Source organism: Penicillium verhagenii (genome assembly GCF_028828195.1).
Source record: "Penicillium verhagenii strain IBT 33310 chromosome Unknown utg000007l_segment0_segment0, whole genome shotgun sequence".
In the NCBI taxonomy this organism is placed as follows: Eukaryota; Fungi; Ascomycota; class Eurotiomycetes; order Eurotiales; family Aspergillaceae; genus Penicillium; species Penicillium verhagenii.
The window spans coordinates 251,316-276,411 of record NW_026643171.1 but is presented as its reverse complement, the minus strand read 5'-3'; the positions used below and the strand labels follow the sequence as shown (position 1 = coordinate 276,411).

Genomic DNA, 25,096 nt, shown 5'->3' with positions numbered 1-25,096 from the left:
TTCCAATGGGTTATCTTTCACCCGCCAACCCTTTTGCAAAGATGTCCAAGTTTCCTGAAGTTCAAGGGGGAGGCTCATTGATTTTGGCCTGGCAGATCAGGGAGAAACATGTCCTAGTAGTAGGAGGTGGCGAGGTGAGTTCTGAGCTATCGGATAGCTTGATTTTAAGCTCCCGTCTATAAATATATATTGGCTTGCATGCTCACACAGCTCCTACGTTCCAGGTCGCCGCGGGGCGCATCCTGCACGCTCTTAACGCCGATGCTCGCGTCACCGTTGTCTCGCCGTCCGCCGGATTGAATGAAGAAGTCGCCTATCGTGTTGCTGAGAAACAAGTCGCCCATGTCGATCGGAATTTCGAACCTTCCGACCTAGATAATGCGGACATGGTGCTGTGCGCCATTGATGACCCAGAAGCATCGACACAAGTGTGGAAGTTATGCAAGGAAAAGAAGATTCCAGCCAATATTGCAGATGTTCCCCCCGAGTGTGACTTTTATTTTGGAAGCATGCATCGGGATGGACCTCTTCAAATTATGGTAAGCACAAATGGCAATGGTCCAAGATTGGCCAGCCTGGTGCGTAAGAAGATCGCAGCCACCTTGCCATCCAACATGGGAGCTGCAATCGTGAATGTTGGAAAGCTACGAAAGAAGCTCCGGGAAGTGGCCCCTAACCAGGAGGAAGGGCCAAAGAGAATGAAATGGATGTCGGCCGTTTGTGAGTCATGGAGTCTGGACGACTTGGTTGAAATGACCGAACACGATATGGATGGATTACTATCTCAATACCAGCCAGGAAATGTGCCCACCCTCCAGGAAGTGCGCAATTGATACCTATGTCTAAACGAATGTACCGAAAAGAAATTATATACGATCTATGCACCACGATATACTGCATACATAGCGCAGACGTCAAGTCTTGTTCTTCCAATTATCTTCTTACTCTCGTCAAGTAGTTTCAAATAGAGTATTGCATGGACAAAGAAACATCTTGCTCTACACGTTGTTATACATACGCAACGGCATTTTCAAAATGTATCAAAGATACTATGTACCTTCAAGGCACGTAACTAATATGTGACATACTCGAGTGCGCGAAGACCTTTCCGTCGCACCACATCAAGAGCTGCCCGAAGCCACGTAACCTCATGAGGGTGAAATCCTTGTTGAAGGCTGTCGAGGACAATACCAAGGGCCGGACTGACTGACATCGGCCCAGCCAGCAGCATTTTGTCCTGTAAAAAGTATTCCACCGACTGGCAAACATGGTAGGCCATGGAAATATAGTCTTCTCGGTGACTAAGAGGAGGTAGACGAGCTTCATCGGTAATGGTAACGTAGCCCCTAATGCCTGTCAGGAATTCGACAAGCTTGTATAAATTACACAGCCCGACCCAGAGCATAGTTCGTGTTGCCCATAATAGTATAAGTGTTTTGGCGGTTTCGATATTTGAAAAGCAAAAAACCATTGGGAAAAGATCCAGGGAACCATCCATGCCAGCGAAAATGGGCTGCTGAGAAGGCCTTGGCCAGTAGAGAGAACCGGAATCGCTGTGTTGCATCTCATCGTATATGATGTCCAAGCTGTTGTCGACTTGCCAGCATTCATGAATCAGGCTATAGGCCAAATTGAGCTGGTCATCGACACCCAAAGACGGTATTTTTCTCACGCGCTCCAGGATTCCTGGGGCATGGGCAAAGCAGTCTGTTACACGATCAAATGGTGACTTGGTATATTCAGCCCAAGGTTGCTCCATCCACTTCGAGTCGAATAAAACAGTGGAATCATTGCGTTGCAGAGCGTAGAGAATCTAGGATTGCGAGTCCGTAAGAAACGAAGTAGTAAAATTGAAAATAAGAAAGACCAAAAAAAACCTACCCCCGGGACTCGAAGCCCTAAAAAGAGCTGATGACCAGCCCCCGACGTATGTGCGTGTACACCACGGGCTTGAATCAATGCGATAAGACCGTGACAATGACTGAAATACCCTTCCGATCCCGCAGAAGGACATTCAAGAGCTTCGTAGAGGCTCAAGGCCATGCATGCCGCGAGGGTTCCGTCATCGTGCATGAGAACCGGGTCATACAAAGCCTTTTGTAGCTGACGGAGGCCCTGGGTATAGTATTTGTGACTTGTCTTGACTAGATCAGGCATATGGAACATGTTTCCGAGCGCTGAGGCGGCAACTGCCGCAGTGGATATCTCGAGGGTTTCGGCTTTCGTCGGTAGCTCCCCAAGTAAAGCGATCCAGGACCGGGGAGCCGCAGAGACCCATTGAGAAGGAAAGCAGTTTGAGAGAAAGGCCTGAATCAAGCTGTGGCATTCGATGTGATTCTGTATCAGTTTATAGGCGGAATTTCTCTTCGTGAAGGGAACAGTAGCTTGGACGCGCCGGGCCTCCTCCACTGGGGATTTGGCGTTCCGTTGAGGCTCCGGAGGCGATCTTAGATAAGTGTGTGTTTTCTCCGCCGCTGGCTGGACTAGTACAAAGACCCTTTCCTTCTCATATCCACCACATACACGGTTTGACTGTGTACACCGCTTGCATGTTGGCTTCTCCTGATCACACTAGATTATGGAGTCAATCGTTTGTTCAGGACCCTCTCGAATGTCGTGAGTCGTGACTCACTGCAATTTTTCGCTTTCGACAAGTGTTGCAACCCTTTGATTTCCCAGCCACGCCGACCATTGTGTACTGGTCACAAGAGCCTCGAGGACCCGCTGAGCTTCTTTTTTCTCAATCCTGTCAGCATTTTAGCATTTGTGCTTTCGTTAGTTCGCAAGTTCACGCCTTGATGGTGGGTCAATACTGGATGACTAAGGATCGTCGCGGTTAGTGCCAACACGGTGTGGATCCCACGCTAAACCCAAAAGGGGGTTGTTCTTGCGAACCCTTCGGCGCTGTACGAAGTATACCCTTGGATCATCATCAATCCACAATTTCGGTTTTAAGCATAGCCATGCTGCGGCAAGGCAGAATTGCTATTCGAAAAAAAGGCTTATAAGAAGCGTCTTGGTCGGTTCTTAAAGTGAATATCCATCAATCACTCTCAATTTCGTCCTTGAGTATACAAGAAACACCTCAACCCTATTCACCTGCTCATCTGAGTCTATATTATACTATACTTCAACATGCTTGCAGATCACTCAAAGATGAGCATTGCTCTAATAGTGTTCTATATACCTATGATCATTTTATCAACTTATCTTGCATGCTACCGACACAGAAGACCTCGCATGGCATGGATCAGCTTGATGTTCTTCTCAACCAGTGAGTACTGTATCGGGCACCATTAGTTCGAATTTTCATGACTGACATGTATTCTTAGTCCGTCTTACTGCGGGTGTTCTGGTCATTGTTTCAGAGCAGAAACCAAGCACCGGAGTGGAAATTGCAGCGTTGATTCTCCTCAACGCCGGTGTGTTCCCATTAATTGCAGCAACAATGGGTTTTATTCGAATCATGTAAGTGCGGAATTGATAGATCTCTCGGAAATCCCCAATTCCGTACATGGCATTTGAATAATTCTAACATTTCTTAGTACTGCTATCGAGAAGAACATGAACCCACGATTAAGTCAAGGCTTGCGCGTGTCTCGCTTGTTATTCATTGTCGGCATTGCTTTAACCGTCGCGGGCGGTGTCTTAGAGGGAAGCGACACTACCAGTGATGTCTTGATCGGCTTCAAACTAGTCAAAGCTGGCTACAGTATTGTAGTCGTCTTTGCAGCCATCTTGTTGGCTATCCAAGCCTATTTCTGGACACAGTCCTCGCTGTTTTCGAACACAAGTCGAACGGTTTGTCATACTTCCTAGGTTTGGTCCTAGATGGCGACTAACAATATCTTCCAGATTCTCAAAGCCATGCTGTTTGGTACTCCATTTATTATTGTGCGCATCACATACCTATTTATGTCGGTGCTGCATGCGACAGACCTCAGATGGAATGCCCTACGTGGCCCCATTGCGCCGTTTTTAGTCATGGGGTTATTGATGGAGTACTTTGTTGTTGGCTTTTATCTGGCCACGGGTCTTATGATCCCACCCAGGGCAATCCCCTCCAAAGAAAGCATTCCTCTTTCTGAAGAAGAGACAGTGTGACTACATGATGACTCGGGTCAAGCTCCAATGGATGGACAAGATGGAATGAGAAGCTATAGTTTGTCGGTAATTAGCCGATAGTTATAGTTTGGTCAGCTAGGCCAAAAATTGGGAGAGAGAATAAAAGACTCACACCTGTGGGCATGACGACCACGGGCCACGGCATCTTTTGGAGCTCAACTTGTATCGATCTATCTAGTATTTACTGTGATGATTTCACGGTGCGGGTCTTGGAAGAACCCCTTCAAATTTTGACGATCTTCACAATTCATGGATCTGAGTTAATGTCAGAAGTCTCTTTCTATACAAGCCTCGGAGCCAACATTCCAAGCAACCAGCCCTGGAGTTGCTCGATAGTCAAATTAACATTAGAATGGACTCTTGGAACCAAATTTGGAAGTGAACAATCCGAGCCCAAAGAAAAAAAAGAAATTTTGTCTCATACAATACAGCTATGCATCTCTAGAAAACGAAACAACTGTCAAGCCCGTAGGCAACAAGTCACAACAAAATTTGGATAGAAGAGGCTACACAAATAAAGAAAAACGCCATGATCCACCCGTATATCACAAACGGCGGGTAGGAAATCCCTAAATAATACCAAAATCTTCACTCGGCAGTTTGACTCTCACGACGGGGAATCTTCTGGGAGACGGAGCTGCGCGGGCTGATCGGGGCATCCAAAGGATTGGACGGCGCGATATTGAGTCGGACCTCGCCTATGCGGCGCAAAAGAGCTTGCAAGGCAATCCGGATCTCCGGGTTGAGATCACGGCTCAAAAGCTCAATTCCCAAGGGGTAAAACGTCTCGATGTTCTTCTCAAAGCCTTCCAGAGGGAAGTTGTTGTATCCCTCAATGACATCCACTACCACGGGTCTCCAGGCCACGATGTTGCGGTTCTGGGTTTCCTCATCAAGACGGACGAAGCTGCGGATGATGTCTGCACATAGCGGGATGAGAGCTGCCTCAGTCTCGGCGCGGCTACTCTTTCTCTCGTCGCGTTCATCATGATACATCCGGAAAAGAATGTGAACATAGGTGGCCGCACTGCCGCTCTCCTGCTTCAGAAGGTTGGGAGGTTGCTTCATGAAGCCTTGACGCCAGAGCTGCATGCGCAGTTCCTTGTCCTCGTTGAACTTCTTGGCAAACTGGTAGCTCTTCTTGAGCAGGCCCATCAGCCGCAGGAGCTCGGGGCTAGGGATCTGGGCGTAGACGGTGTCGTTGGAGAAGAGCTCATGAACTGTTTCGATCATCAGTAACTGAAGGACGCAATTTGTGATGATACGATTGAAGAATCGACGTCGCGCTACTGTGACGGCAGCGGGTTGTTGCTGCGAGTCCGCCTGAGGCCGGTAGTCCTCAAGCTCAGCGCGAGCCTCACTCTGAGCGGGCGGGTCGCCTCCGTCATGCAGAGACGCTGTACTTTGAGATCCATTGGCCTGCAGAACATCGGGCAGGTCACCGCTGGATGGCAAAGATGCGGCGACTTCAGCAGCCTCAACATCGCCATTGGTGCTAGTTTCCGTCATTTTGGTCATCGAGGCCGCCGCCGTGAATAGCTCATAGGCGGTAGTCTTGTTGAAAAGCTCAACAAAAGCTCCAACAATCTGAGTCCAGTGCTCCTGTTGGAACTTGGAGACATTTTGCAAGATCAGTTGCTGCAAGCAATTGCTGCCAATGCGTGCGATAGTGTCATTCTCTTGACAAATACACAGGGTCAAGAGCTCCAAAAATCGACCCAACATATATTCAAGAGCATCAAAGTAGTGAGTGAACAGAGTGATCATGTTCCGCAAAGCTTGAATCATGGTGGTTGATAGCCAAACAGAGAGGTCCTCGTGGTTTGGAACCTTGGACATTTCCGACTTGGACTGCAGAACCACAAAGATGGGGCAAAGCAATTGGCGCCAAAGAACATCCCAGAAAGCCCGTGGGAAATCACCACCATGTCGAATTAATGTCTCAAAGAGGTATGTAAGTGCACTGGGGAAGGAATAAATTAGCTAGTTTATCATGAGGAAGAAGGTCGGGAGATACGTACCGAGATCTGACTTCAAGGTCATCACCAGTCATGAGAACGTCTTGGAACGCGATCAAGATTGGATACCAGAACTGCTCTTCCTGGGTCTGGCGAGTAAGTTGCTTGGCGAGGTTGGTTCCCTCCTCCTGGAAGTTGGGCGCAGATCCACCACGGTGGGAAAGCGGACATTCGGGGGTGCGCAACATCTTTGTGACTGTAGCCTTGAGAGTTTCGATAGCCTGCAGTGACTTCTTCTGGAATTTGGAATTTTTGGAAAACTCAGTGAGGCAGACAATGAGGTCTGCGAAAGCACCCTGAGTGATCACGATCCCGAAGCGAGTGTTGTAAATTTGGGTGACATGGTCAAAAGCCATGTTCACAATTCCCTCTGTATAACTCCTATCAGTACTTGCAACATGCTACTTTGGGAAAAGGAACTTACCATAGGGCTCTCGCGCAGCAACTGTGAAAACTCCAAACATAGTCTTCCATCCAGACCGAATGTTGTCACCACGGGCTTGAATCATCTGAATCAGACACCGGAGAATCATATCTTTGACAGAGGCAGTCGTGCTGTTTGCCATGACATGTTCGAACGGCTTGAGGAAGTCCTTTTGGAACTTGAAACCAGGCAGTTCGCCAATTTCCATAAAGCGCATCGAAAGCTGGCGCAGCGAGTCCAATGCAAAGAACACGACAGTGGTATTGGTATGACAGCCAACCTGGTTGAAGTGCTGACCCAAGACCTCCCAGATCTTCGACCACTCAATCCTAACACGAGTCATGTTGTAATAACTGATTTCGACGAGCTTCTGGAGACTGTACGTTCTCGGAGAGTCACTCTGCCCCGAGGACTGGATTTCTTGCCAGCTAACCTCGCTCAGTGCACGAACAAAATCGATGATGGCCTCGTGCGAGAGGTTTGCAGTGTTGGTGAAGATTCGGTCTACACTACGGACCATGTCTGCCGACCGGCTCTCGATGGCGATATCCATACGGAAAGCCAAGGGACCATGAACAGAGCGCGCGCGGGTCTTGCTGCGAGTGCTTTGCATTGACTTACGTGGAGAATCTGTTGCTGTCGGCGCTCGAGAGACATCGGGTAGTGAACCTTCATCTACACCGTCACTCAGTAACTGCAGACGGTCAAGTTGACTGACACAAGTCAGAATGTCACGCCAGGAAGAACGAAGGTGGTTTCCTTCAGTAGTTGCGACATCAAGAATGGCTTTCAGGGCCTCGAAATTCTTGGGCATCATTTCCTTCACATTCGCAAGATTGGTGAATTTGGCCAGGGCTGTGACGAAAGCTACACGAGGAGTCTCCAAGTCAAAGGCACAACTGATACGAATCGACAGCTTGAGTCCCTCCATGCATAGCCGAATGGACTCAATGTTGGATGTATCTTGCATTGGTGCTGAAAGACCGGATAAGAAGGACATCCAGGTAACGTTAAACATCGAGCCGACATGGCGAACAGAGGTAGCAGTAGTGAAGCGCGAAAGAGCATCACGGGCGGCTGTCTTGCGTTGAGCCCGGATGAGGGACCGGTACAATTGCTCAGTCTTGTTGGCCATCTCTTCAGATGCTTGTGCATATTTCTCTCCCTGGATATCGCGACCCACAGTTGCGAAGACCTGCCCAGCTCGGGTTGCCAGGCCAGTCGGAGCAGCGGTTTGAATTCCAATATTTGCAGCGTGTTCCCGTTCAGTATCCAGAACAATCTCATTGTTGACAATTTCATCGTAGATGGATACCAGGTACTCAGATGGCAAGTCTTGGTTATCATTGATCCCGCGATTGTTCTTAATGAAATCCTCTTTGGTCATTCGCGGTCCCTTGATCTTGGCACTGTGCTGATCGGTGTTGAGCATAATGACCGAGTAGGAAAGAACATAAGCTGTATCTGCATTGGCGAATGCGTTGGGATTCTGGGTTGTGTACCGTTCCGCAAACTTGAGCATGAATCGATCAATCTTCTGGGCCTCTCCAGGTAGACGGAAATGTTGCAAGAACTGCCGCAGGGCATCGACGAAACGTCGCTTGGCAAATTCCATTTTGTCCACAAAGTGGTGCATGATTTCAATGTTTTCGGCATCACCCTCACCCAGGTACTCACCCAGAATAGCCTTGTCCAGGCGCTCGCTGTGAAGTAAGAAACTTGCAATATCCTCAGCGGAATTCGAGGGGATAAATCCATCTTGAAGGAAAAGCTTAATACCACGCTTGGGCTTGAAGTTGAATTGCTGGATGGCATTCATGAGGGCAATCTTGCGCTGCTTGACCTTTTCAATCTGATTGGGATCATCGTCGGGCACAGGGGTTGACCGACCAGTGGCAAATCCATCAACAGCATCAGGACGTGGAGATATCAAAGCACTGGTATCCAAAGAGTCGCGGGAGCGATCCATCGACTTGGAGGAGTCAGTAGGATCTTGTGGGGTTGGCTGGTCATCTGGACGTTGTGCTCCCCAGTTGTCGAGGGATCGGAGAATCTCCACGAGTGATTCGAGAGCCTGCTGCTTCAATACGTAGTCTGATGGCAAGTTTGGGACGGCTGGTTGTGGTGGGGGAGTGATATTGGCAGTAGTGAGGGACGGAGGAAGGGTTCCGCGGTGATGCCATTCATTTCCAATACTAGACATCTTGGTGTGATTCTCTTGGAATTGTTGCTGTTGCGCAATACTGGTGACTACTGGCACGCTAGCGTGTCGCGATAACTGTTCAATGAGATTTTGGAAAATGTTCTCCAAGGCAGTACGGTCACAGTCATAGTTGAGATAAATCTCGACCAGGGCGCGGGGGTTACCACCTAATCTCTCCAAGATTTCCATGAAATATTGTTTCTGGAATGAAGGAGCAGCACGCCTCTCGAGAATGGCGAGATAGATTTCCTTCATGAAAACTTCAATCTCCTTCTTCATCATGACTCTCAAGTGTGTGAGCATCAACCAGAAGATCTCGCCGCAGACCTTGAATACATGAGGTACTGAACTGGAGCCGTTTCGGCTCAAGCTTAGACAAAGATGCGGTCGTACAGCTTGGAGAAGTGTCATGGCATCAGGGCTTGACGAGCTGTTCTTGATAGCAGCTAGAGGAGATGTGAAAGTGTTGGTATGGTTGTTGATTAAGTAGTGAATGAGATGCAGCGAAAGGAGTTTTGATCGCATATTTTGGGACTTGAGATCTTGTTGTTGCTCATGGCCAAGAACCTTGTGACTCAGCTTGCAGAGAGCACGGAATACTAGGAACGAGTCCTTAACATAGACCTCATCCACATCATCCTCGGCAGAGCTATCATCTTCCCGGTCTTCAGGGATGCCAGAAATAGAGCGGGATGAGGAGCGCGCCGCTTTCGCGCGTGTAACTGTGGTCGGCGCATTGTCATTGACACCAGTCACTTCCTTGGGCGATTCGAAGCTCTGTAGCGTAAGCTTCTCGGCGGTCGGCTCCTTGGTGACTGGTACGTCAGGCTGGTCAGGCTGGTCCGCTACTGAGACTGAAGCAGCTTCGGAGATCTGGCCTTGGTCGCTAGCTGACGCATCCAACCCGTTCGCGGTACGGTCGACTTCGCGGGTTCGAAGTTCCTTCAGATCCAGTCGAACACGTACCCGATCAAACACTGTGCTCACCATCTGCGTCAGGGAACCCTGGGCAATTTGCTGGTTCTGACTAGATTTCGAGTAGATAAAGATGTTATACATCTGGCGCACAGCTTTCAGGAGACCAGCTCCGTGTACCACAATCTTGTCATTCAAGACCGCTGCCAGCAACGACTTAATGATCTGCTGCTGGATCTCATTGGGGGTGGCTTCGTTCTCGAAACAATCGCAGATCGCATCAATGGCCCGTTCGATCAGAGGTGATTGTTCGGGGTTGGCATCGTTTTCAGACTCGGCGGAAGGGAAAGCGAAGTAGGAGTAGGAGATAAGCTTGCCAATACAATCCAGCGCTGTTACCTGGAGGGGTACACTGAGGGTCTTGCTGGCCAGGTGAAGTGGGCGGAAGATGAGCTCCGGATCAATACGCTCCGATTTGATATTGGCTAGAGCGATTTGGACAGAATCCTCCAGCTCCTTGTTCCTCCTAGCTTCCCGCGAGGCAGCAATGGCATCGAGAGCTGTCACGATGAAGACAGCTGAACTGACAGGGCCTCCCCGTGCCGTCGCAAAGGTGGCGGTGGTGGACCGCGAGTCGGATCGCATTCTTGTGTCGCGCTCAATGTCTTCACTAGGCTTGTGTTCTTGGATCTCCGGTGGTCCATCCTCGAGCTTAGGTGTCTCGGCTTCTGGTGTGTTGTCCGATGCATCCTTTGGCGGAACCTCGGGCTTTTCGTCCTCATTTCCTTCATTTTGGGGTTCATCTTCTTCTTTGGTCACTTCCTCTTCCAACTTTTCCGTCGCCTCTTGCCATTCTGTTGCCTCGGATAGGTTCGGCTTGTCCGAAGTTAGGGCCGGGGGAGATTCAGTAGTAGTATCCACGCTAGGTTTCTCGGACTCGGTTGCGGGTTGATGAATTGGCTCAGAGCCAGGGTCGACGTCCGCCATTGTCAAGCAGACTCCAGGCGGAGGCGATTTTTAATTAGATCAAGGACATCGAACGTGGAGAAATTCGTTGAGAGAGCTGGAAGCGGGTTGCTATGGATCAAGCATATGGGGACGCTGCGTGTTCTCTTCTCTCCGAATCGAGTTTAGTCCGAGAGCACTCAGCCACGCTAGCGCAATAACACTTACATAATCAAACTTTGTCTGATTATGTCAGCCCTTCGCGGCCTTGCACGTGACTACGTCGGCCATTCCCGTTTTGGGAATAATCAATATCCGTATCAAGCAATGATAAGCCGACCCATCTACATGGTGAAATAGTTCGAAGGAGAGTAATGAAGATTGGAGAGTAGACGGAATAATTCCATTGGCATAAAAAAAGCTCAATATTTGGCATCTTAACATCAAGGACGGACCAACAGGAACAGGAAACAAGGAAATGCATGGATTCCAGGTTATGTCACCTGACATCACATGACTCCCAATGTTCCGGTGCTCGAGTGGTTCACCGAAGACTGTTAGGAGCTCAACGAAAAGTTTCCCGCTTAGAGACCATCTTTCCTCTCCCCAACTCCTCATCTCCGGCCCTCCAAGTCCTCACTTTTGTGCTGGACTTTTCTTGTTATTCTTCATTTCAGCGTCGAGGGCCTTTTTGATTTCACACACACCGGCAATTTCCGCTAAAATGGTTGCTGCCGCCGCCAGAATGCGCACTCCCAGCGCCATGTTCATGGCCCGGGGCGCCACCTCCATGCGCCGTCCCCAGGTCGCCTACAAGTTCCAGGAAGTGCTGCAGTATGTGATACCGGATGAATCCTGGCTTTCCGTGAAATTATACTGATGATTTCTTCGCGCGCAGATCCCAATTGCCTTCCGTCTCCGCTATTGCCCGCTACTATGCGTCCAAGTGTATGGCCGCTTGAAACCCCAAACGAAATCATTGGTGTCCATTTTATCTAACGTACAATGCGTCTACAGCCTTCCCTCCCCACACCATCATCAGCATGCCGGCGCTGTCCCCGACAATGACCGCAGGAAATGTCGGCGCGTGGCAGAAGAAGGCCGGTGACAGCCTCCAGCCCGGTGATGTTTTGGTTGAGATTGAGACCGATAAGGCACAGATGGACTTTGAGTTCCAGGATGAGGGTGTCCTCGCCAAGGTCCTGAAGGAGGCCGGTGAGAAGGAGGTCGCTGTCGGCTCGGTAAGAAATTTCCCGGGCTTCCCCTCGGAATTCCGAAATCTAACCCGGTTCCCCCTATCAACAGCCTATTGCCGTTCTTGTTGAGGAAGGTGCCGATGTCTCTGCCTTCGAGTCTTTCTCCCTGGAGGATGCTGGTGGTGACAAGGGCGCCCCGGCCGCCGAGAAGAAGGAGGAGCCCAAGAGCGCTGAGCCTTCGGCCCCGGCCCCCTCGTCGGAGCCCGCCGCTATTGAGCCCGAGACCTCCGGTGACAAGCTCCAGCCCGCCCTGGACCGTGAGCCTTCCATCTCCGCTGCCGCCAAGGCTCTCGCTCTTGAGAAGGGTGTCCCAGTCAAGGCCCTGAAGGGTACTGGCCGTGGTGGTGTTATCACCAAGGAGGATGTTGAGAAGTACAAGCCCAGCGCCGCCGCCGCCGGCCCTACCTACGAGGACGTCCCTGTCAGCTCCATGCGCAAGACCATTGCCAACCGCCTGAAGCAGTCTATGCAGGAGAACCCCCACTACTTTGTCTCCACCACCCTCTCGGTTTCCAAGCTCCTCAAGCTCCGCCAGGCCCTGAACGCCTCCGCCGAAGGAAAGTACAAGCTGTCCGTCAACGATTTCCTGATTAAGGCTTGCGCTACCGCTCTCCTGAAGGTTCCCCAGGTCAACTCTAGCTGGATTGAGGAGAACGGCCAGGTCGTCATCCGCGAGCACAAGACCGCTGACATCAGCGTCGCCGTCGCCACCCCCAGCGGCCTGATCACCCCCATTGTCAAGGGTGCCCACGCTCTGGGTCTTTCCAGCATCTCTAACCAGGTCCGCGACCTGGGCAAGCGTGCTCGTGAGAACAAGCTCAAGCCCGAGGAGTACCAGGGTGGTACCTTCACCATCAGCAACATGGGTATGAACCCTGCTGTTGAGCGCTTCACCGCCATCATCAACCCCCCTCAGGCCTGTATCCTGGCTGTTGGCACCGTCCGCAAGGTCGCTGTCCCCGTCGAGACCGAGGAGGGCACCGTCACCGAGTGGGACGACCAGATCATTGTCACTGGTAGCTTCGACCACAAGGTCGTCGACGGTGCCGTTGGTGGCGAGTGGATCAAGGAGCTGAAGAAGGTTGTCGAGAACCCTCTCGAGCTTATGCTGTAAAAGCTTCCACGACTCCAGTACCCGCATTTATACTGTAATCTGTATTAAAATCTTTTTTGCCCCCCTCTAGACCAGCATCGGTCCGTTTGTGTTTGATTTTAGCAACTACAATCCATTTTCTATATTCTTGAAGACATTTATCTTTCTAAGCCTGCGTATCAATCTGTGCCGTTCTTGTAAATACTAGTACTGGGTATCTACTACCTACTCAGTGGCTCTGTGTTTCTCTGATCCTGAATTGCGCTTCTCTTTCAAACATTGAATGTTCAATGTTCAAATCCTGTTCAGCTCCATTCAAATTTTACAATATAGAATTTTTTTTCATTTTCATGTTGGAAAAAGCGACATAACATTCTGAATATTTTATCAGGCAATGCGCGAAAATTTCAGATGAAATAGCCTCTATATTACAAAAAGCTTCATAACATTCTATATACTTTACTAGGCAATGCGCGAAAATTTCAGATGAAAAAACCTCTATGCTACAATGTTTGGCAGCCCTAGAGCACTGCTGATGGAGGCGAACACACATCCACCAGACTCGGACTCACAAATTTACTGACTTCGAGGGTTATTCGGTGCACATGTGCTTTGAAGGTCTCAAAATTCCATCAAACCTTAGGGGCTGTTAGGTATGGCTTCAATGTTGATCCCTAGTGTGTTCGAGAAAGCTACATATAAGTTGACGGCTACTACTTGTGAACTACTATGTACTTCCTATGTACCACCTTAATTTGGCTACACAAAAACCAAATCATGGTCTTGTGGAATTGGACAGTGAAAATAGAACAATTGATGGAATATTGCACACAAGAATGACACAATTGGCCAGGTATATAGTAGCATTTGAACCTTTGAACGGGTCGGATTTTCGAGTTGTTTTTTGAACCATTGGGAGTTGTGGTTTATCCCAACCACTCGATGTCTAGTTGACCATGCTCACGGCTTCGTCAATGTCGGGGTATTCCCTTTCAAATATTCCTTCTCCATCTGTACTAAGAGGCTCCAAGGCTACTCATATGGGATCTATTTGCACCCGCACTTGTCACTGCCGGCTCCGCAGCCGGCGACTGTCAGTGTCGGGGGTAGATCGGGAGCGTGGAAATAAGTTTTTAAACGGGGGTACAAGCCTAGCACGCTAATTTGCCCGCTTAACGGAAGTAGCGCAGTCAAACACTTTTCGGGAACTTCCCGGATGTGGATCCGTCAACGCCCCCGCAGAACCCTTATACTCCAGATTATGTCAACTCATGCGCATCTGGGCAGTCTATTTAAACAAGCGTCTTCCCGTATAAAGAACCATGTGCAGATACGTATAAGCAGAAAAAAAAGACTTCTGCTTAACATCAACAATGGAAAAGTTCGACATTCTCATTTGTGGTAGTGGCTCCGCCGGTCTTTGCGCTGCAGCTTGGCTCGCTCGTTACGGCATCCGATGCAAAATTCTGGAACGTCGCGATGGCCCCATGACCATGGGCCAGGCAGATGGCGTACAATGTCGAACCGTCGAAATCTTCGAAAGCTTTGGCGTGGGTGAGGAATTGTTACGCGAGGCCTATCATGTTCTTGAAGTGAGCTTCTGGGCAGATGATGGGTCCGGTATTAAGCGTACTGGCCGAACGGCTGATACGCAGCCGGGATTGTCGCACCAGCCACATGTTATCTTGAACCAGGCACGCATTAATGGGCTGCTAATTGAGCGCATGCAAGCATATAATGACCAGCAGATTGATTATGGGTACAATGTTACCGATGTGCAGGTCGATAGTGCATCTGCATCTGACCCTGACTCTTATCCCGTCACTGTAACTGCGGAGCGAGAAGGAAAGACAGAGAGCTTTGCGGCGAAATACGTATTGGTAAGCTTTCCCCCCCTTTTTCAGAATTGAAGGCCTTTCTAATACCAAATAGGCGTGCGATGGCGCCCACAGCGTTGTGCGCAAGGCTCTCGGGTACAAGATGATTGGGGACAGCAGTGATGCAGTCTGGGGCGTGATGGATATGATCCCTCGCACCAACTTTCCTGATTTCCGCAAAAAGACAGCCATTCGGTCCAAAGCAGGAACCCTCTTGATCATCCCCCGAGAAGGTGATAAGCGCAACTTGACACGATTCTACATCGAACTTCCCGTGGGAACAAACCCCAAAGATGTGACTTTGGAGAAATTACAGATCCAAGCCAAGAAAAGTTTCGAGCCGTATCAAATGGAGTTCACTGAGACGGTGTGGTGGTCTGCCTACTCGATTGGCCAGCGCCACGCCGACTTCTTCCACAAAGACTATCGAGTATTCTTGGCTGGAGATGCTTGCCACACCCATTCACCTAAAGCTGGCCAGGGTATGAATGTCAGTCTGCAAGATGGATACAATATTGGCTGGAAGCTTGGCGAAGTCTTGACAGGACTGGCTCATCCATCTTTGCTTGAGACATATGTTCTTGAGCGAGAGAAGACCGCCATCGATTTGATCAACTTCGATCGCTACTTTGCCAAGTTGTTCGCTTCTGGAGCCAACACAGCTGCAGAGTTCCAGGAAGGGTTTACCCAAGCGGGAAAATACACTGCTGGCCTCACAGCGAAATATGATGTTTCTCCCATCACCACTGCCTTGGAGTCTACACAGCTTGCATCAAATGTTGTGGTTGGCATGCGACTGCCCAGTGCACAGCTTGTGCGACACTGCGACTCGAAGCCTCTTCAGCTCATGACAACACTCAAGTCAGATGGCCGGTGGCGTATTATGGCCTTTGTCGGTGATCTCACAGTTGCTGAGAACCGGTCCAAATTGAATACGGTGAGACTCATTTGCTAGTTCCAAGGTCACTTTAGTTTATGATTTTACTAATGCCCATATATCTGATAGCTTGGAGAATACTTATCCTCGCAGGGTGGGCCAATCCACAAGTTTACACCGACTTCGCAATATGTGGATAGTCTAATAGAGACCATTGTTATTGGCCACGGGAAGCGACATGATGTTGAGTTGGAGCAGATTCCTGAATCTTTCTACCCACTGACAGGCAAGAATCAGACAAGAGGTAGGTTTCCAGGAAATGAAGATCTCCACCTTAGGCCGCAATCAATTACTCATAATGTTCACAGATTTGCACAAGATATACTTCGATGATGAAAGTTACAACAGGGGACACGGCCACGCATATGAGTTCCTCGGCATTGATCCGAAAGAGGGGGCTTTGATTATTGTTCGACCCGATCAATGTAAGTCTTTCCGAGTCCCAATATCTCTCGCTATTGCTGATTATCTTATTCAGATGTATCTGCGGTCATGGGACTTGATGAGTATAGGGAAATTGGCAAGTTCTTCGGGGGATTTCTTAAGCCGCAAACGTAGGTTGCCCCCCTCACGGCGCGAAGAATGCGACGGTCAGCTAAGTAAGCGTTGTGCAGGCTAGCAGGGAGCTATTCAACCCCGCTCGAAAGCAGATTGTAAATAAGTATATAGAATCATTTCAAAAGCATAACAAATGGGAAAACCAAATCTAGAGTGTTTGAAATGTTTACTCCACTTGGGTTTTTTTTTCCGCAGGGGAAGTCGAGACCGGAGCGGGAAGCACGTCAGTGGCTGCGGGTCATACTGTCCGCATCTTCCATCCTGTGTTCCAGTTTTACAGACCAGCAACCAAATAAGTAATGGTTTTATAAGTTGAAGAAGATGTAGAGGAATGTAATCAAAATTTTCAACAGATCGAAGAAAATATCAGGGGGTGGGCCGTATAGTATCATAGCGAAACCCACATCGTGGCTCCACCAGATCTATGACGTGATGTCACACGGCGAAGCTTCCAAGGTTTTGGTATAAAAGGTCTTCCTCCCCTCGATCCCTTAAATCCGGTCATCGCCATTCAAAACCTTTGCAACCTTCTATACACCTCTATACACTTCTTTCCTAAACACCTCTTTTCCTTCACATTAATCATGTCTTACGCCGACGCTGCTGCCAAGGGCCCCAAGCAGACCCCCGAGGATGTGAGTACTTTTACCAGCATGTGACATCAGCGCAGAAATGCAAAAGAAAGAAGAACCCAAGCTAATCTATCCACAGGCGTAAGTCGTGAATGCAAAAAATCACTATTGCCATGTATTGTACGGCATGCTAACATAAATTCAAGTCGCGCTCCCAATGTCGGTGGTATCTACCACGACGAGGCTGAGAGCACCTCCTCCCTGATCGACGTCGACTCCCCGCACGTCAACACCGTTGACTCCGATTTCATTGACCAAGAAGTCAAGACAACCACACAGGCTGAGCGGATAGAGCGCGAAGCTGCCGAGGCCGAGGAGCGCAAGGCTCGCGAGGCCAGCGAGAAGAAGGCTAAGCCCCGCAAGGCCAAGGCCAGCGGCCTATACGCCAACTCCAGCAACCCTGTCTACATTACCAACGCCGTTCTGGGTGCTCTTGTTGGTGCTGGTCTGGGCTTCGGCGCCTACCACAAGCACGCTCAGGGCAAGCTTTCGTGGGAATTGGTCGGTGCTGTATCTGGTGCCGTGGGTGCCTTTGGTATTGTGGACTACTTCGCCAGCAAGTAAGTAATGCCGGGGTCTTGATTTGATTTGAAAACGTCGATTCGGCTGCACTTTGCGTGCGATCGTTCCATTTATACAGATTACAGTTGTGCTAATTCCCATCTCTAGGTGGTTCCTGCAGAACAAGTACCCTTCCAAATAGAGGGGTGCAAGTCGACATTCCCTAAACCCCTTCCATTTCTTTAGTCCTGTTGTTTAATATACCATCCCTGCTCTTTTGAAACTTTGCATTCTGTATTCTTTGGCGAGAGAACGGAGTCGGATTGTCGGGCTTGTACTAGTAGCCTCAACGATACCATTTTGATGCGAATGCGGTGTGAATCAACTCGTTATCTTTATTATTGATCAGTAAGCTGGTATACTTGCAGCGATTCAGGGTAGATTGACTAGTTTTGCTGCAAGTACAGGCAGTGCATTAGAGTAGTAAGGAGAAGTATAAGTCGGTGCCTTGTTAAAGCTATGCCCAAAGGCGGTCAGCGGCCAAAACCCACATGTGGCCTCGCGCGAGGCGTGGGTTCATTTCAACCTTGGATCGCTTGAATTCTCAGCTTGGAGGTGTCTAGAAGGATCAAACTTTTCTTTGACTGTTGACACCGATACTTCTACCAGTTTCTCCCTTTATCTGTACACTTTGAACCCCCCAAACCTCCACGTGGTAGCTGCCACCACCCAAAAAAAACATGGTATGTCAATCGCCCCATACAATACGAGGTTATTGCTCATATAGAACAGAATTCCCTTTTCAACTCTGCATTGAAGCAGTCATCTGCTATTCGCCGGGATCTGGACAAGTTCGCGCAATCTCCAGCAACCTCCTCAGCTGCCCTTCAAGGTACGTCATTTCGACTCGACCTATGCGACATCGAGTAATAACTGACCATTCTTTACGCGTAGGTCAAATAGCTGCGTCCTTGGCCTCCCTATCGCGAACTGTCGATGACTACTCAGCTCTGTCGAAGAAAGAGCTGATTCCGGAGAAGCAAGAAAAGGCCTTTGATCGAGTTAAGAACTTCCGCAGCGAACTTGTGGATTACCGCACACAATTCGACCGACTGCGCAAAGAGCGAGAGGATGCAGTACGTTTCGGCCCAAAGGGAATTCAATACATCCGCAAGAACGGCTTTGATTCTAACTGCTTTGAACTTCTAGCAATCATCTACCAACCGCAGTGAACTTCTAGGCCGTCGACCACACCACGCCGCTACTCCCGAGAACCCCTACGCCCAATCAAACCTCCCCCAGGCCTCATCCTCATTTGCACCATCTTCCGGGCTAAGCTTTGGAGGTGGCCCTGGTGACCAGAGCCGCGAAAGCCATGCGCTGCGTGAGCAATCCTTCTTCTCCAACACAAACACCCAATTGGACGACTTTTTGGATCGAGGACGTGCAGTGCTGGCGGATTTGGGTCAACAGCGCGAGGTATTGAAGGGCACTCAACGCCGATTATATAGTGTTGCTAACACCCTGGGTGTGAGCGGAGATACTATCCGCATGGTTGAGCGACGCGCTCGACAGGACAAATGGATTTTCTGGGGCTGCGTGGTGATTTTCATTCTCTTCTGCTGGTTGGTCCTGCACTTCTTGCGGTGATCATGACAATTGCCATGTACTTTCTTACTCTGTGACGCTTTGTATGGTGGTTTTTTTTTTGGTCTTTTCACTTGTTGTACCCTTGGAGGTTCGACTTTCCATCAGCGACGGCGTTTTGATTGTCGGGTATGGTTGTAACAAGCAACAAATGCGATATATTGGGTTTATTCTTCTGTATGAAATTATCTCGAGTCACATGTCAAAGTTCCAGTAGCTCAGTAATAAAGAAGAAAACAAGTAATCTCCATTCTCAATTCCCAATTCCACCCGAATGCAGCTGCCAATTGCGATTCTGCCCGAGCGTTGGGGATCGGCCGAGCACCGGGACATCGGAAGCGTGCTGTAAAGTGGAGACCAGCTCACACCGGGCCCCAATCTCTTTTCCCCTTCCCATTCTCCCCTTCCCTTCCCTTCTTCTTCATCCAAAACATCATCTGGACCAGTAGACACAATGTTTGCCGCTCGCTCTACCTTCAACGCCTTCCAGAAGCGCGCCTTCTCCGCTTCGGCCAGCCAGGTATGTTCTTGATGAATTGGCTTGTATTTATTCTTTACGCGCGCTAACCTCATCTACTCATAGGCCTCCAAGGTCGCCGTTCTCGGTGCCGCCGGTGGTATTGGCCAGCCTTTGTCCCTGCTGCTCAAGCTCAACCCCCGTGTCTCTGACCTTGCCCTCTACGACATCCGTGGTGGACCCGGTATGTGATTCCTCATTGCAGGTAGCTCTGCCATTATCTGCTATTCCAATTGCTGACATGTTTTTCATCCCAGGTGTTGCCGCTGATCTGAGCCACATCAACACCAACAGCACCGTCACCGGCTACAACCCCGATGCTGCTGGCCTCAAGGAGTGCCTCACTGGCGCTGAGATCATCCTCATCCCCGCTGGTGTTCCCCGCAAGCCCGGTATGACCCGTGATGACCTCTTCAACACCAACGCCTCCATTGTCCGCGACCTCGCCAAGGCCGCCGCTGAGGCTGCCCCCAACGCCAAGGTCCTGGTCATTGCCAACCCTGTACGTGTTCCCCATCTAATCTGATAACCGATTGAGGAAGATCCATTGCTAATACCTGAACTAGGTCAACTCCACCGTCCCCATCGTCGCTGAGGTTTACAAGAAGGCCGGTGTCTACAACCCCAAGACCCTGTTCGGTGTCACCACCCTGGATGTTGTCCGTGCCTCGCGCTTCATCTCCCAGGTCCAGACCACCGACCCCTCCGCTGAGAAGGTCCCCGTCGTTGGTGGCCACTCCGGTGTGACCATCGTTCCCCTCCTGTCCCAGTCCGGCCACCCCTCCATTGCCGGTGAGGCCCGTGACGCCCTTGTCAACCGCATCCAGTTCGGTGGTGACGAGGTTGTCAAGGCCAAGGACGGTGCCGGTTCCGCCACCCTCTCCATGGCCATGGCCGGTGCTCGCTTCGCTGAGTCCCTCCTCCGCGCCGCTGACGGCGAGAAGGGTGTCATTGAGCCTACCTTCGTTGACTCTCCCCTCTACAAGGACCAGGGTATTGACTTCTTCGCCTCCAAGGTCGAGCTCGGCCCCGAGGGTGTCAAGGAGATCAACTCCGTTGGCCCCATCAACGAGTACGAGCAGGGTCTCCTCGAGGCCTGCCTCGCTGACCTGAAGAAGAACATCCAGAAGGGTGTTGACTTCGTCAAGGCCAACCCGTAAAAAAAGTCACTGTATACCACCTTTAACCTCCCCCTTTTCCAGCGTCTTTTTTATCAGAGCGTCTGGCCTTGTATTTCTAGATCGATATGATTGACTTAATGAATATCGGTCTAATCCGTGAAACATCTACTTGATTGTAAAATTTTCCTTTTTCCTTTTTCCTTTTTTTTTTCTTCCCTCGTATTCTCAAGGTTGCAATTTGTAGTTAGCGCTATCTTGATCAAAACAGGAAATCCTTGGGTAAAATAATATTGATATGTTTCCAATCAGCCATAGCTATGTTAAGAATAATATAATGAATGTAAATGCCCACCCACGTCACAGACTCCTTGAATCCAATCCTTACATGCGAGTCATCCTCCAGATTTCACCTTGGAACTTTAGGTGTAACTGCGCATGGCATCCAGGTAGCCGGTTCCGCCGCGAAGATCATGATCGAACGTCTCAGCCACGTCCAGGACCCGTTTGATATGGTCCATGGAGAGTGGCATCCTTTCGTTGACCGCCAGTGCCTGAGCGGTCCGAACCGAGTTCTTGATCTAAAAAGACGTGTTAGTTCTGAAGCAAACACATTGTTTCGTTTGTGTTTGTGCTTGAGGGGGGAAATGTTTGGCGGTGATGAGAGAGCAAACTGAGGTAAGGAAGGGGGTGCAATTGAGATCTTACCTGTCGGCCGTTGAGCGTGTGACGTGACAGTAGGTCGTAATCCTTCTCCGTGAACTCCGCAGTCTGAACGCCCTCAATCGCACGTACTCGCTCCAGGAACATCTTCCAGATACTACGCTTCGCCTTTGGTGCCAGATCGCCATATCGCAACGCCACGTGAATACGTGACTGGAACGCGTCGTCGAAGGTTTCGACCCGGTTCGTGGTCAAGAACAAGATACCCTGGAAGTATTCCAGCAGCCGGAGGAAAATACTCACGAGTGCGTTGCGGTGGATATCGTGGATGGTACGCTTCTCGAGGAAGATATCTGCTTCGTCGAGAAGGAGGACGGCGCCCCATGAGTGCGCGATATCGAGGATTTTGTTAAGCTCTGCCTCCAGAGTACGTGAGTCGGTTCCTAGTTCTCCGGCACTGACCATGTACAGTGGACGTTTGAGCAGCTCGGCGATTCCCTCGGCTGTCAGGGTCTTGCCTGTTCCAGGTGGGCCGTGAAGTACTGCGACTAGGCCCTTGCCTTTGCCCTGGATTACGTCGTCGATATTCTCGGCTGCGTGGAAGGTGTGTGACTCTACAAGAGCCTTGACGATGGACTTTTGGTTGTCGGGGAGGACCAGTGAATCGAAGGCCTCTTTATCCCATTCGATATCGCTGATACCCGAGATGGTGAACTCCAGCCACATCTTCTCCGTGAAGGCAAAGCCCAGCACGACAGGGCTGGCGATGAGGAGTTCTTCCTCGGTGAACTCACGACCAATCACCCCATCGGTACCTTCGATGCGCTCCAAGTTCTCTTTCTGAACCTCCTGTCCGTTCTCGTCGACTTCTACTTCCACGACGCGATGGGTTCCGTCGTCCCCTTCAATCACCTTGTATCTCGTTCGTGGAACATCAGACATACCGCCATGTCCGGTGTCAGAATCCGAGCCCGCACAGCAACAGCCGTTGTCGCTATCGTCTTCGTCCCCCGTCATATCCGTCCCAAAAGCATCAAAAAGATCCGAATCCTTAGGCCGGACAGTGCTAATGGCATAGTTCGGATTGACACGGCGATGAAGAGCTGGGTCCACCATCACTCGGCTATCAATGTTGACCTTGGCAATTTGATTCTTCTTCCTTTTGTAAAACGCCATTCCCTTGTGGAAGCGGTAGTTCATGCCACGCATCGCCACGAATCGCTTACCACGCTCGACCAGACGAGTCTGGAGCCCCTCGGCATCGCGGTGGTATTGCAGTGGGTAACAGGCGAGGCTGGTGATCTTACGTGGTCCTTTGAACGATTCGACTTCGGCCGACATGGTGCCGAATCCAAAATCTTTCCCGTCATACTCTAGGTATCGACCTTCAATGTCGTACCATTGGCCTCTGACGAAGGACGACTCCTTTTGTGCGTACTCGATTTTAAAGGCACGGGGCTCATCGGTGTTGCCGTAAGTTGGCGTATACGCAATGGAGTTGGGTTTGAAGATCGCCCACAGGAGATCGAATGTGATTGTGTTATTCTCCAACAGCGGGTAGAGCGTCTTCTTGACGCTTGCATAGTCGCTGTCGAGGTACTTGAGGAGGACCTTAAGATGCGCCGCTTGAGTAGCCGCTGACTTGCGTTCCTTCCGTTTCTTTCCCGTTCGTGATTTCTCCTTGAGATCCTTCATGTGCTGTCTGGTCTCATCGAGGTACAAGAACAACATGTTAGGATCGACGACAGCTGGGTCTTCGACCATGCTGACTCCCTTCACGCCATCCATCACCTTCGTCATTGCCTCACGCAGGGGCTTGCTTTTGATGTCCACCACTGTCTCGAGATACTTGTTTTCCCAATTGAACTTCCGGCGCACAGTGAAGAGATATTGGTCCCATTCGTCGGCATCAGGATCATTCACCGTCTCGGTCAGCTTGTACTTGTGGATTGTGCTGTCCCATACTAGACGAAATCAATATTTTTTTTTTAGTAAGGGTTCCGGCTCAAGGCAAGAAAGCCAAAGAAAGGAAAGACAGGGAAGGGCACATGACTCTTGGGGACAACTTACATTGATCTACACGCTTGAAGTCCACCTTGGAGGCAGGCTTCCTCTTCGAACGTCTTGAACGTCGAGTTTCGGTAGGGGTAACAGTTGATCCAGTCTCATCGCTGTTTTGATCACGCGATCGCTTATGTCGCTTCTTAAGCGTAAGCTTTGCGACCAGATGTCGCAAATTCTTCTCATCCAACGCCGAGTCCGATTCGTACGACTCTGAGCCAGTGTCAGATTCACTTGAGGTCTCCGTAACGGGGTCCACTGCCGCTGACTTGCGACCACGCTGTCTGCGTCTCTGTCGCTTCTTTTTATCCCTCAGCGCCTGCTTTGCTTTCCGGTATCGAGTCTTCTTGCGTCGCTCCAGCTCCGACTCATCGGTGACTGAGTCTACAACTGAGGTATCCGAGTCAGTGTCATCAGAGGATGACGAGGAGGATTCCGAGTCCGATGTCTCGTCAACTGCCTTTTTCTTGGTTCGTCTTTTCTTCTTTTTGATGTTATCCATCTTATCCGTGTGCTTGCATCCTTTCTTGGGCGATTCCGATGGGATTGGAATATTAGCGGGATCTTTGACCGCTACTTCAGGAACGGGCGGCGGGGTGCCATTGGCGATTTTGATGTTTTCAGTTGATGGCTCAATCTCCAGTTTGGCTTCAGCGGCGTTCGAGATGGGTTCCGCCATTGTGGAGATCAAACCTTGAAGCTTGAATCTTGATCTTGATACAAGGTGGGGAAAATTGATTGCGGAGCCTCGTGGAACAAATCGTTGGCCAGGAGGCGTGAGAAAGTGTGCGGGGGCCCCGGACTAGGGTCGGGATTGTGGAGATTGTTTCTTTCCCAACTTGTGCTTGTAGTTGCGATTGAAGACTTGAAGCTCGGGGATCGTAAAGACGCAGGTGAATAGACTGAGATTGTCAACGTGGGAGAAGGCGTTTTACGTCGGCGGTGCAAGCCTTTTGTGAGCAGATCAAAAAGATGACAGAAAAGAAGACGTTGAAGATGTTCAAGATGGATAGAAGAGAAATTGAAATGAGAAAGTGAGAGAAACATGCAGGTGAGACGGAGGGTTTTAGTTTGGCCGGTGTTCGTCAACAGGCGCTTACGAGGAATCCAAACGCAAAAACGATAGGATCGAAAAAATGTCAGAAAAGCATGCGATAATCAGCTTGAAAATGCCAAAGCTCACAGGACACAGAGGCCAATCATGTGGCCCCACGAATGTTCGGGACTGCGTTGGCTCATATCTGCTAAAGCGCACTAGACGCATGCTACCATGCGTTGTCATTTGACAAAAGCGCTGAGGCTCCGCCCTGTTTGTTCTGTTACACGGGTTGGGTTCACCCTGGTAAGTGCCCAATATGTTGGGGCTTCAATGATGGTCTTCATACTCGAGCTCTCGAGACCTTTTCTACGTGTTTTGACCTCTGGCAAAGTTAATACCAGGGCTTGGTGAATAGTCCAGTTCATTCCGAATTCAATGGTGAATTCAATGTGGCGCCAAGATTGTATGCAAAGTCGCCAACATTGAATGAGATCTCTGAGTCCTAGCCAAACCCGGGATTGCGCAGCTGGCCATTTAATATAGACACCAGTTCATTCCGGGATTTGC

The 25,096-nt window shown here is 49.9% G+C and overlaps 10 protein-coding genes across 10 annotated transcripts; 7 read left to right on the top strand and 3 right to left on the bottom strand.

Moving 5' to 3' along the window:
* Positions 1–41: 41 nt before the first annotated feature.
* Positions 42–833, top strand: N7466_006794 (bifunctional precorrin-2 dehydrogenase/sirohydrochlorin ferrochelatase MET8; the record flags this gene model as incomplete). Its single annotated transcript, XM_057166183.1, has 2 exons — positions 42–134; positions 225–833. The coding sequence occupies 2 exons, from the start codon at positions 42–44 to the stop codon at positions 831–833; spliced, it is 702 nt and encodes a 233-aa protein (XP_057019224.1).
* A 239-nt stretch (positions 834–1,072) lies between these two features.
* N7466_006793 (Zn(II)2Cys6 transcription factor domain-containing protein) lies at positions 1,073–2,692 on the bottom strand (the record flags this gene model as incomplete). The annotated part of the gene is made up of 3 exons (XM_057166182.1): positions 1,073–1,813; positions 1,882–2,571; positions 2,633–2,692. The coding sequence occupies 3 exons, from the start codon at positions 2,690–2,692 to the stop codon at positions 1,073–1,075; spliced, it is 1,491 nt and encodes a 496-aa protein (XP_057019223.1).
* Positions 2,693–3,240: 548 nt separating this feature from the next.
* N7466_006792 (uncharacterized protein) lies at positions 3,241–4,104 on the top strand (the record flags this gene model as incomplete). Its single annotated transcript, XM_057166181.1, has 4 exons — positions 3,241–3,274; positions 3,333–3,468; positions 3,546–3,801; positions 3,856–4,104. 4 exons carry the CDS (start codon positions 3,241–3,243, stop codon positions 4,102–4,104), a joined length of 675 nt encoding a protein of 224 aa, XP_057019222.1.
* Positions 4,105–4,713: 609 nt separating this feature from the next.
* N7466_006791 (Arf family guanine nucleotide exchange factor SEC7) lies at positions 4,714–10,672 on the bottom strand (the record flags this gene model as incomplete). The annotated part of the gene is made up of 3 exons (XM_057166180.1): positions 4,714–6,088; positions 6,147–6,513; positions 6,568–10,672. The coding sequence occupies 3 exons, from the start codon at positions 10,670–10,672 to the stop codon at positions 4,714–4,716; spliced, it is 5,847 nt and encodes a 1,948-aa protein (XP_057019221.1).
* Positions 10,673–11,354: 682 nt separating this feature from the next.
* On the top strand, positions 11,355–13,000 carry N7466_006790 (putative pyruvate dehydrogenase complex, dihydrolipoamide acetyltransferase component; the record flags this gene model as incomplete). The annotated part of the gene is made up of 4 exons (XM_057166179.1): positions 11,355–11,464; positions 11,529–11,578; positions 11,648–11,871; positions 11,936–13,000. The coding sequence occupies 4 exons, from the start codon at positions 11,355–11,357 to the stop codon at positions 12,998–13,000; spliced, it is 1,449 nt and encodes a 482-aa protein (XP_057019220.1).
* Positions 13,001–14,352: 1,352 nt separating this feature from the next.
* N7466_006789 (putative phenol 2-monooxygenase) lies at positions 14,353–16,351 on the top strand (the record flags this gene model as incomplete). The annotated part of the gene is made up of 5 exons (XM_057166178.1): positions 14,353–14,859; positions 14,912–15,793; positions 15,863–16,037; positions 16,102–16,218; positions 16,272–16,351. 5 exons carry the CDS (start codon positions 14,353–14,355, stop codon positions 16,349–16,351), a joined length of 1,761 nt encoding a protein of 586 aa, XP_057019219.1.
* Positions 16,352–16,935: 584 nt separating this feature from the next.
* Positions 16,936–17,686, top strand: N7466_006788 (uncharacterized protein; the record flags this gene model as incomplete). The annotated part of the gene is made up of 4 exons (XM_057166177.1): positions 16,936–17,006; positions 17,063–17,071; positions 17,130–17,543; positions 17,653–17,686. 4 exons carry the CDS (start codon positions 16,936–16,938, stop codon positions 17,684–17,686), a joined length of 528 nt encoding a protein of 175 aa, XP_057019218.1.
* Positions 17,687–18,224: 538 nt separating this feature from the next.
* Positions 18,225–19,134, top strand: N7466_006787 (golgi SNAP receptor complex member 2 family protein; the record flags this gene model as incomplete). The annotated part of the gene is made up of 4 exons (XM_057166176.1): positions 18,225–18,227; positions 18,277–18,376; positions 18,439–18,620; positions 18,694–19,134. The coding sequence occupies 4 exons, from the start codon at positions 18,225–18,227 to the stop codon at positions 19,132–19,134; spliced, it is 726 nt and encodes a 241-aa protein (XP_057019217.1).
* A 451-nt stretch (positions 19,135–19,585) lies between these two features.
* On the top strand, positions 19,586–20,808 carry N7466_006786 (malate dehydrogenase; the record flags this gene model as incomplete). Its single annotated transcript, XM_057166175.1, has 4 exons — positions 19,586–19,651; positions 19,715–19,832; positions 19,906–20,150; positions 20,215–20,808. The coding sequence occupies 4 exons, from the start codon at positions 19,586–19,588 to the stop codon at positions 20,806–20,808; spliced, it is 1,023 nt and encodes a 340-aa protein (XP_057019216.1).
* Positions 20,809–21,188: 380 nt separating this feature from the next.
* N7466_006785 (ATP-binding protein) lies at positions 21,189–24,169 on the bottom strand (the record flags this gene model as incomplete). The annotated part of the gene is made up of 3 exons (XM_057166174.1): positions 21,189–21,347; positions 21,475–23,393; positions 23,500–24,169. 3 exons carry the CDS (start codon positions 24,167–24,169, stop codon positions 21,189–21,191), a joined length of 2,748 nt encoding a protein of 915 aa, XP_057019215.1.
* Between the last annotated feature and the right edge of the window lie 927 nt (positions 24,170–25,096).